General features: G+C 38.2%; 1 protein-coding gene across 1 annotated transcript in view; it reads right to left on the minus strand.

Annotated features, from left to right (window-relative positions):
• The window catches only part of macrod1 (mono-ADP ribosylhydrolase 1), a 68,273-nt gene that overhangs the window by 11,245 nt on the left and 44,854 nt on the right, over nt 1-12,174 (minus strand). Inside the window, exon 5 of the mRNA XM_065273921.2 lies at nt 10,078-10,194. Within this exon, the coding sequence (XP_065129993.2) occupies nt 10,078-10,194 (117 nt within the window). The remainder of the gene's footprint in view (nt 1-10,077; nt 10,195-12,174) is intronic.

Here is a 12,174-nt window from a genome sequence, read left to right on the forward strand (position 1 = left end):
ATATGCTTCATCTGAACGGCACTGCAAACAGAATAGAAAACAGTCTTAAAGTATCAGTCTATTTTCTTAAAAGAAAAATCCAGATAATTTACTCACCACAATGTCATATAAAAAGTTGATGTCTTTCTTTGTTCAGTCGAGAAGAAATTATGTTTTTTGAGGAAAACATTGCAGGATTTTTCTAATTTTAATGGACTTTAATAGAGCCCAACATTTAATACTTAACTCAACACTTAACAGAGTTTCAAAGGACTATAAACAATCCCAAACGAGGCATAAGGGTCTTATCTAGCAAAACGATTGTCATTTTTGACAATAAAAATAACAAATATACACTTTTAAACCACAACTTCTCGTCATGTAGATCCGGTCGTGATGCGTCAGCTGACCCCACGCAATACGTCATGACGTCAAGAGGTCACAGAGGACGAACGCGAAACTCCGCCCCAGTGTTTACAAGCGTCTTGAAAGAGGACCGTTCCTACGTTTTTGTATGTCAACTGATACAAATTAATGTCTTTGTGGCAGTTTATTGTTTAAAATGGTCCACAAATGTGCGTTTTATATATGTAACACGTGACCTCCCTACGTCACTACGCATTTACGTTAGGTCGCGCTGGACCTGACCTACACGAAAAGTTGTGGTTTAAAAGTACATATTTTTTATTTTTCTTGTCAAAAATGACAATCGTTTTGCTAGATAAGACCCTTATGCCTCATTTGGGATCATTTATAGTCTTTTGAAACTCCGTTGAAAAAAACTGTTAAGTGTTGAGTTAAGTATTAAATGTTGGGCTCTAATAAAGTCCATTAAAATGAGAAAAATCTTGCAATGTTTTCCTCAAAAAACATAATTTCTTCTGGACTGAACAAAGAAAGACATCAACATTTTGGATGACATGGTGGTGAGTAAATTATCTGGATTTTTCTTTTAAGAAAATGGAATATTCCTTTAAGAGCATAAGATCTTAAGAAAGATGCTACAAAAGGTTCTTCAAAGCGATGCCATAGTAGAACCATTTTAGTTTTCCCAAGCACCATTTAGCCCAAAATAATCATTTTTATCTTACCTTTTTATAGTCTAAAGAACATTTTTCCACTTTACAAAGAACAGAAATCACTCAAGCCCAGAATATACGCTTACGGTCAAATGCACAGCCTTGCAAAGTATACTGCAGTTTATTTGAGTTATAAGTGTATGCATATGTTCGACGCATTCGCGTTACGATAAAATGTGACCTGTGCCGGCAAAATTAGTCGAAATGTGCACAGTGTAGCTTTGGGCTAGAAATTAGTACATTAAAGTAAGTCATTAAGCCCCAGTCATTAAACATCTAAAATGATCTTTATTTGTACGTTTTCTAAAGAGGTGTTTTTTCGATTTTTAAAACAAGCAGGAATTATAAAATAGAGTGCAGGACTTGCTTGATGTTAAAATAGTTATTAAGAGAGATAAAGTTTGGGATTTGATTAATGTTAAAAAGTTATTAAAAGAGATAAGTTTAGGATTTGATTGATGTTAAAAAGATATTAAAAGAGATAAAGTTTGGGATTTTATTTGAGTGATTCACGCAGATATAATCTGTTATGTCTTCAATGAATGTTTGGTTAACTGTTGGGGAAAAATATCTGTTGTGTATTGTATATTAGATCCTTGCATTACAGTAGATTGAAAGCTGTCTGTCTTAAAGGGATGGTTCGGCCAAAAATGATATTAAACCCATGATTTACTCACCCCCAAGCTGTCCGAGTTGCATATGTCCATCGTTTTTCAGACAAACAGATTTTCGGATATTTTAGAAAATGTTTTAGATCTTTCAGTTGATTAAATGTAATGTTACGGGGTCCACCCATAGTCCACGACCTTCAAGTCCAAAAAAGCGCGTCCATCCTTCACAAATTAAATCCAAACGGCTCCAGGATGATAAACAAAGGTCTTCTGAGGGTAATCCACGTGGTGTTGTTGTAGAAATATCCATATTCAAAACTTTATAAACGAAAATAAATACCTTCCGGTAGCGTCGCCATCTTAGACTCCTCTGTATTCAGGAGAGAGTATTAGCGTAGCGTGCGCACTTTTCTTAGTGACGTATGACAAATTCGGAGGGTGGGGGCACAGAGCAGCAGCACAGAACCCTCCGGAAACTGCGTACGATCTCAACTTTAATGCGAACCACAAATAAGATGGCGGCGTTACCGGAAGCTAGTTATTTTCATTTATAAAGTTTTAAATATGAATATTTCTACAATAACACCGCACGGATTACCCTCAGAAGACCTTTGTTTATCATCCTGGAGCCGTTTGGATTTAATTTGTGAAGGATGGACGAACTTTTTTTGGACTTGAAGGTCGTGGACTATGGGTGGACCCTGTAACATTACATTTAATCAACTGAAAGACCTAAAACATTTTCTAAAATATCCGAAAATGTGTTTGTCTGAAAACATATGCAACTCGGACAGCTTGGGGGTGAGTAAATCATGGGTTTAATATCATTTTTGGCCGAACTATCCCTTTAATGTCAATCAAACAATAAAAGAAAGAAAAAAGTTTAACATACTGTATACTGTATTTTTCCTATAGATACTGTTTTTGGCTTCATGTGCCCTAAATCTATTAGTTTTACCTGTGAGTTTAAGGTATTAATGCAGTGATTTTGCTTTTGAACCTTCAAAAAGGTTCAACTGTCATTTTTTGTCAGAATTTTTTAATAGAGAATGTCAAAATATAAATAACTAATTTTTGAAAATCTCAATTTGCCAGCACAGGTCACAAATACAATGCATCTCCTGGGATACATATTGCAGATACTGTATAGGAGAATGTAGTATTTTGATAATGACGCACGCTATACGTGGACCCTCGCAAAAAAGTGGACCCTACTTTGGCCCAGAGTCCTGCAAAAGTGTCTAAAAAGGGTGGATTGTGACATTCCTAAAACTCACAGGCAGGGATGTGGGCGGATAATTAACTACTACCGTGCAGGCGGGTAGTAGCGTGAATGAAAATATGTGCAATATATATCTTAATTAACATAACACGAGCAACATATGTCATTTGACCCATCACGTCACCACCATTGCGACAGTGCGCAACCTTTGTTGATGCTTCTCGTAGCCTAGTTGGAGCGAGCGTTGCATAAAGTTTTGCCGTTGATAGCCGGAAACTGGGAACGTCTTCTCCTAAAAAGCATTTCGAGACTTGTAGGAGCACAGCAGGGGTTGTGTAGGTAGGTTGTATTTTTTCTTGTTCTTTTTTTCATAAATAGGTCTATTTGTGTATAGTTATCAGGTTCTATAGCCTATTTAGGTTCCAGTAGCCCATTCATGACGCTGCTGTGATGTTGAGAGAGGTCTGAGATAAAAAATAAAGCACTTTAATTGGAATGACTTTAGCGTGTGTGATTAATGTGTGTGCAGGTAATGGGCCAAATATTAACGGGTCTGGGCAGGTGCGGATTTAATTTTGATATTATCACGGGTTACGGGTCGGGTCTGGTGCCGAACTATGCAGGTACGGGCAGGAGGGGGTCTCCAAAAATGGACCCGTGCACGACTCTAATTTGGTCTTTACTCACCATTAAGTTGTTACAAACTTGATGTCTTTGTTTTGCTGAACACAAAGAATAATTATCAAACAGGAAACAGGAGCATCAATGACTTTTATAGTAGGAAAGACAAAAACTATGGAAGTCAATGGGGCTCAAAATAGTTTACAAACATTCCTCAAAATATCTTCATTTGTGATCAGCAGAACAAATACATTTTTACAGGTTTGTAAGAACTTGAGGGTGAGGAAACGATGACAGAATTTTCATTTTTGGGTGTATTATACCTTTAAAGGTTCTTTATGGAACCATACAGCCAAAAATGGTTCTTCTGTTGCATCGTGTAGCACCTTTATTTTTAAGGACTGTATTTATATTTCACTATTTAAGTATTCAGAAAAATGAAGGAGGGATAGAGGAAAATATTTTTCTTAATATATTAAAAATACACAGTGCCTGCCATTTCTCACTAAATGTAGAAGTTTTAAGTATGACACATTATTCAATTTACATTCACTTTTCATACGGTGTAAATATTTTTCAACGAATACATTAGGATGCATTATACACACATTTATGCAGCCAGTACAGCACAGTAAATCATATTTATTTACTCAAGTATGTTCACCGTAGATCGGAGTTAACATCATCATAATGGAAATGAGTTAAGCATTTCTTGTGTTTAATGACAATGCAAGACATTTAAACGTAAACACTTAAACATCCTGTGCTTAATGCTCAGAAAGCAGCGATTCCTGCGTAGGGCCCTATGAGTCGTAACGCAGCTAATGCGTCTGTATCCCATTCAACCTTCTGTCTAAAACATTCTCCCATCTGTCCTCTGCAAAGCTCATGTCCTCATGTGTCACGTCTGTGGCACGTCCTCAATCTCTCCCCTTTGCCCCGTTCGTCCTTCGGATTTCCAGCAGCCCATCATCAGTGACTGTGACACTCCCTCATTCGCCCACCCGCTCCCTCTCCCCAACACCTCTCTGCGCTGCGTGCTGTCCGGCTGCGTTTATTTACCGCTGCACTCTGCAGTGTTTACAGCATCGATCCACCTCTGTTTGTTTAGTACGGCAGCACCATCATACATCAACTCGGGCAGAGACATTACTCACATGCGCGTACGCAAACACACGTGCAATAGACAACAACGGACTGATCAACAGAGAACAGTGGGCATATGTATGACTGGAAGTACAGTGTCACCAAAAGTGTGTTGTGTCTGTGGCACAACATGAGATGTAAAGCGGGTGTCGAGGGAGAGAGCAAGATGCAGACATTATGATATAATCACTGCAGACACGCAGGTGCAGCTGGAGGTTAAACCAAACTGAAGAAAACAGCCGGGAGGTTCAGAAATCACACTGCTTTGCTGTCTTTTTGGAAACAAAAACACACCAGCACATTTCGAACAGAATGTGCTGGGGAAATAGAAAGCAAGCCGAGTAGCTTACAGCGGGAAAGATTCAAAGCACATGAGCTGTGGCTTAGTGGTTAGCCACATGTGTCACTCAAAATTGCATGTACAGTAATGTACTTCCAGTGCAAATCTATATGACCAGGCATTTTCAAAGAAAGGTTGCATTTTGTACTATTCTGTACATAAATGTTTTATGAGGTAGGATTACAGTTGTACTGCTGGCGGATGACCTTCTGGTTATACATTACCTCCATAGGTCCTGTGGGTAGTTACATCATGTTTTGCAGGTGGTTACGTCATGTCTAGTAGGTACAATAAGCTGGAACAATTTAGTGGTAGTTTCCCGGACAGTTTAGATTAGATTAATTCAAGACTAGGCTTAGTTATTTTAGGTTTAAGTCATTTTTACAAATATACCTACAAAAAAACAATACTGGTGTGCATCTTGAGACAAAACAGTGGCACTTATACATGTCAAAATATGCAAAATGTGAAAGATGAGCGAGATGATTAATGTAAGCAAACATGCAATTTATTCTTGGACTAGGATAAGCCTTTTCTGGGAAACCACCCCTCAGTGTTTTGAAAGTCCAGATTTTGTGTAGCACCACTTTGGGCAAGGCAAGGCATGTTTATTTGTATAGCACATTTCATACACAGGGGTAATTCAAAGTGATTTACATAGAAATGAGAAAACAATCTAAGAGAAAAAAAATGTGTAAAAATAAAATCACAATAAAAAACAAAGATACATGAGATTATAATAAGAATTATAATTAATTATAATTATTATTAAATTAATAAAATAATTAATTGAGTAAAAGTGACCGGAGTTAAAAGAGCAGTCCGTGTGAAGCAGCACAGTGCTCATTAAGTAAATGCATATTTAAACAGATGTGTTTTTAATCTAGATTTAAAAGTGTTTACTGTTCAAGCACATCTGAATTCAGCTACAGGTGGCATAATAGCTAAATGCTGACGCACCTTGTTTTGAGTGAACCCTTGGTATTTCTAACTGACCTGATCCTAATGATCTGAGTAATCTGTTAGGTTTATATTCAATTAGCATATCTGTAATGTATTTCAGTAATAAGCCATGACGTGATTTATAAAAGCATTTAGATGGTGTATTAATTTAATGCACACAAAGTTGGCTACATTTCAGTTCAAATTAAATCTAAACTACACATTTTTGATTAATTTACATTCCTGGTATTTTTGTGATTTATTGTACACTGTTAGAATTTTTTTTTTAAATGGTCTCAAGCTGTCACTGAAGCAATACCCTTTAAATGTACCATTTAGGTACAGATATGTATACATTTGGTACCTTTGAGCTACTAATATGCTTTCTTTCTGAAGTATACTTAGGTCTTTATGTGCAAAGGTGTACAGTTTGAAACAATACCTTTTGACAGGTTGTTAGCGTTATTTAAAGACATCAGATCTTGATAGTTCTTAATTTAATCCTAATTTTAGCTTACTGTACATGTATATTTGTGAAAAGCTAACATTTATATAATATGACAGATTTAAATGTGACTCTGGACCTTTAAGTAGCACAGGTATATGTGAAGAGTTTGGTTCCAAAACACAATAATGCCATTTAAAACAAATAGTTACCACCAAAATCAGTATTGCATCAGGTCAGTATTAAAAAGTAAATTCTTAATTTTACACAAAGTTCGATATCCGCCATGTTATATTTTGTCATCTTTTCTCCCTTTTTTCCCAAAACACTATAAACGTTTCCATTATTTCATTTGAAGTCAATAAAAATCGAGCAGGACCAAAACATTTTACAGCTGATTGCTGTCAAAAAAAGTTCAGGGACGACGTCCCAAGGATGACAGCAGCAATGACAGTGTTCTTAATATAATAAGGTAAGTGTTTTGATTAATGCCATTAATGTTTAATCTGTGTATACCACTATTCAACTAAATGAATATAACATGGCAAGCACGTTTATATATTGATTCAATAGATTTATAGCATTTTGAAAAAAAATTGTCATTGATTTATTTTTATAATACATTTATTATAACCTAAAGATGCTATGTGAACGTTTGTAATAGAAAATAGTGGTTTTCATCTTGTCACTTTTTTGGTATAGAAATTTTTTTTTACCCAAATTAGTCAAAATGGATTTATTGTGTATTTGAACCAAACTTTTAATTTGTAGCAATAGCCAAAAATACATTGTATGGGTCAAAATTATAAATTTTTCTTTTATGCCAAAAATCATTAGGGTATTATGTTAACATCATGGTCCATAAAGATATTTTGTATAATTATTTATTTTTTATTAATTTTTTTTTTTTTTTTGAGTGGATGCAGTACTAAGTTCAAATTCAAATTTTTGTATTTCGGCCAAATATTGCCCTATCCTATCTATTTAGTTTTTATATTGCCTTGCAGTTGTACTTTATGCGCAATGCTTATATATATATACAATACATTACATCACATCCTTAACATTTTTGTAATTGTGCTTTCTGTGGTAATTAAAAGAATGCTACATGCATGTCATCAATAGAGCTTAACTTCCTGTAACATTCCTAAATGGATATTTTCCCACCCTTTATTACCATATCACCCAGCTTCCAGATCCGCTTTGAGAAAAGCTATTGTTGTATTTCTACGCAGCCCCCAAACTACGCACCCATACCTGACAACTCCCATAATGTATGGACAAATCCACTCCAAACTTGCTATTATCAACCTCTAAATCACTTCCTTCATCCCTCCTCCCATTTCTCCTGCTCTCTCTTACTCTCCCTCCTTTTCCGTAAAAAGGTTGCCGGTCTGTTCGCTCAGGCGGACCAAACCCAAGGCTCCTGTCTTCTGCACAAAGGGAGGCCCTGGACTCTCCCACCAACCCCCTGGAGAAAAAAAATCACTGTGCTTCGACACCATCCTCATTCTGAACTGGAAGAAGAGCAGGTGCTTCGATTTATAAAAGCTAGCCATCTAAAACGGAGGGCAACACAACTGCTTATCATCTGAAAAGTCCTAAGGTGATTGACTCCAGGGGCGTCACCCCCTTTTCTGCTTTTCTCTCTCGAATTCAAATTTGCTTGACAGCCGGGTTACAATTCACCCGCAGTGACTGGGCGATCAAGCAAGACGGGCTCAAACAAAAGATCCCTATACTTTCACCTTGGCTTTTATCCGACTGATTTTGACAAGCAAGGGATGTGATTTTGAGAAGGCGACGGCCTAATGGAATTTTAGATAACATGGAATTTGAGGTCATTGTAAACGTATATTGTCTTTTATTGGATTGTTAAAAATATAATTAAGTAATTGAACCTTGTTATTAATCTATTCTATGAGCAATAGAGGGAGTGAGAGACATAGAGTTAAAGAGAGAGATAGAGAGAAAGGGATTACTTAAATAACAAGAGAGAATAGTGGGTGTTCGATTGGCCTGGGTGGATTTTAATTAGTGTTAATTGGCCACAGAGGGAAATGAAGGCTCAAAGATAGTATGCCAGTGTGTGTGTGTGTGGTGTGATATACACTCCTCCCTCCTCTCATTCATCCCCCTAGCAGTGGTTGTTATTTGTACGGTTGCGTCCCTAGTCAAGGATGTATTGGTACACAGGTGGACTTAGGGACTGACAGAAGGTGCAGATTCTGCCTTTCACACTCCAATGAGATCCACTGGGTTTCTAGCTTGTGCCTTCAATTCTGACAGAGTATATATTATTACTATACTTCACTTTTACTGTAATACACAAACACTCGCTCCCTTATCTCATCCAAGAAGTAGCAGATGTGAAGGCGCATGGGCAAACTTTAGCTGAGGCAGTCAAAACATGACAACGCTTCACACAAACACTCAAATCTCTTCTTCAGATCAAAATATTTTATATTTAATTTATTTTGTGCTGCTTGCTGGTTATTACTATTGCTCATACTTGGTATTAAATATCGACATGTACTGTTTGTGCTATTGAGGTTTGAGGAAGAAAGCTATTTAAGAAGATAAGCAATTTCTGATCATGAAATTTTCCTAGTGGAAAAACCACATGGATTTACAATAAAGAAGATCAAAATAATACTCGGAAGTTTTAAAATCACAAACGGCTCATGCGCCCCCGTTCATACATAACTTATAATAATCAGATGAGCGATTATAGAAGTAATGTGTGCTTAACTCAGTCATACACAAACACTAATTTCACTCCTACAATTACTGCTGATATTTACTCTTCTAATCCCTGCAGTGCAGTACAGTTCATGAGAGAGATAAGAAAGAACAACAGAAGGACAGAGAGAAAAATCAAGCAAAGACCAAATAAAACCGAACAGAGGTTTTAGCCAGGAGTGAATGTGGGTATGTTAGGGGATATTAAGGGTGATGTTTATCTATGAGTGTGTATGGGGGGGGGGGGGGGTATTGCTGGAGAATCAGCAGCGTGTGCAATCTCCATCTCCGAATGGCTAGGTATGGTGGTGGGGGGATAGGTTGGGGGGATCATAAATTAGACAAGGAAATTACTGCTAAGTGTGCGAATAAATTAAAGTGCGCTTGCTTCTGTAAACACTGTCTGACTACATAATTACTGAACACTCTTTGGAACAGAGAGAGAGAGAGAGAGAGAGAGAGAGAGAGAGAGAGAGAGAGAGAGAGAGAGAGAGAGAGAGAGAGAGGGAGGGAGGGAGAGAGAGATGGGGTGGAAGAGAGTGATAGGCAAAAAGGTTTGTGTTGATGGTTTATTCATATGCCAATGTGCGACATGTACGCAACCGTTTGACATTTTGCTAGGGAGGTTGCACAACACCTGCTTACAATCTGAAGACAGAATTTGAAAATCCACGAGAACGAAAATGCACTTTATGACATTTCTAAAGTATAATTTAGTTTTTGAAAAAGCTACGCTCTGACTTTGATGTGATGGAGTAAAAACACAAGTCTAATGCTATTCTCTGACTCATCTATCCAGGATACTGCAATAGATGCTAGCTTTAATTTCAACAGCTGCCTTTGAATTTATCATTCTACATTAAAGAGCTCAAAACATTTCAAGCTGCTGTTTATCTGGCATTTGTACGACGCTGTTGAGTGATGAGCAGTGCGCTTCGTGATGGACTCACAACTTGCAGGTAGGCCGTACGCTCCTGTTATCTTTGCCTCCCCAGTCTCGCAGCCGTTCAGAGTGGCACACTCCTTCCTCAACAGAGGACCAGCTCCACGATGAATGGCACCGTCCACTGAAAACACAACATTTAGAGAAGTCAACAAAAGACAGGTGAAAACAAAAACATTGTAATTATTTCTACATGATAATAAAGTCAGGATTTTACTGAATGAATACAGATGTGGCACAACACATACTGTAAAAAATATGGACGTAGTGTCCGTGACATCACCCATAGGTTTGTGAAGAGTTTTTGAAGCCAATAGTTGGCGGGTCCTGCTTTCACCATCTTTGCATCTTTGAGCGTCGCAATGCATCAATCGCAGATAACCGAAAATGGGTAAAGAGGCAGGACGTGGGTAAGCTGAGGTGACTGGTTGTTGAAACCACACCTACCTTGCTTGACGGTAGAGACAGCAGTGGCAGTTTACCCATCACTCAAGTGGCCACGTCCTTAATTATGCCGACCTTTAAGGCTTAATATAATTGAAACGGATTAGTTAAAAAAAATCACCCCCTTACTGTGCGTCTAAAAAGCAGTGCGTGAAATTCTAGTCAGAGACATTCACGTGGAAATAAGCGTCATGGGAGGGGTTTCTGCGACCGTGCTCACTTTCTGTAATCACATCACTACTAGAGCAAGCTCCTGATTGGTTAACGTGGCGCGTTTTTCAGCCCAAACTCAAATTTTTGTACTCGCGCGTTTCCCGCGGCAACGCTCAATTCGCACCAAATAAGGCATGATCGCGTCTACTGCGCAGCGCTAAACGCCTTATTCACGCCGCAAGACCTCCAAACACATGTCAACGTGTCTTCACACTGACTTAAAATTGAAATTACGCCTCTACCGCGGCTGGCCTGAACGCAGCATTACAGTTGTCAAAATAAGCTATATAGACTAAAATCTTTTTTTGTACCAGGCTGTAAACACATTTACTTCTGCTGTAAAGTTGGCCATTTTAAAATGGAGGTCTATGAGGATTGACTCCCTTTTGGAGCCAGCCTCTAGGGGCCAGTCAAAGAATTGCAGTTTAAGGGACGGTTCACATTTCATGTATAAAACCGTGCGGAAAAACCGACCTGCGGTGCGCTTGCGGCATTCTGAAAAGTTTAGATGTTTTAACTCGATGCGGACGCGCCTGGAAAAAATTAGCGTGCACGTCGCGACTGCGTTGCTTCCATTATGAGCGCGCATACCACGCGCCTACATTTGAAATAATGAATTTGAGCGGGCAAAAGACACAAAAATGTGAATCGCCCCTAACGCTATGTTTATACTCCGCATCCGCTCAGAAGCGGTTTAGTAAAAACGTTAATGAAATGATAATGTTTAATAAATACATATTTAAGAGACTTTTGTTTTATTCATGTTCTGATATTTATATATCAAGTTCTGATGTTAAAAGCACCAAGGTTGTTCCAACAGACGATGAGTTCTATCCTCTTCTTTGTGTTTGTTTTTGACTTAATTGCTTGTGTCGCCCACTGGCGGTTCAACGAATAGTGGAACAGCGATCGCGTCAGCTATAAACGCCTCGTCCGTTTGTTGAGACGTGCGCGCAATCAGCAGATGCTCGCGTTGCGGACCAAAGCGCGAGTATAAACAAGGCTTTAGTCACTTACGTGTTGGCTCAGAAGGTCGTAATAAAGATTTTAAAAGTTTCTTTTTCTAAAAAAAAACCTTAAACATCCAAAAAATTGCTAGACGCAAAGAACCCTTTTTAGCAACTTCATCCAATCACCAAATCAGATTAAAGCTTGCCAGATAAACAAAATGCTTTCCAGTTTTGTGCGCAGTATGCATCAGACAGCCATGGTGAACAGATTGTGGGCGGTCTGTGGGTGTGCCGTCTGAGCTTGAGACTACCGGAGGTTAGGCACTTGTGATGTACTTTAAATGCAAAATGCTTTAATGCCAGGGATTTTTAAAAGCCCAACCCCCCCATTTCTCATTTCTTGAGGACACAAAAAAATCTGATTCCTTATAGCACTGTCGGCAGAGATTTGAGGGCCATTACAGTTTTACTCAAGGGTCTTCAGCACCCTGACACTT

This window comes from Paramisgurnus dabryanus, chromosome 16 (genome assembly GCF_030506205.2).
Source record: "Paramisgurnus dabryanus chromosome 16, PD_genome_1.1, whole genome shotgun sequence".
Lineage (NCBI taxonomy): Eukaryota > Metazoa > Chordata > Actinopteri > Cypriniformes > Cobitidae > Paramisgurnus > Paramisgurnus dabryanus.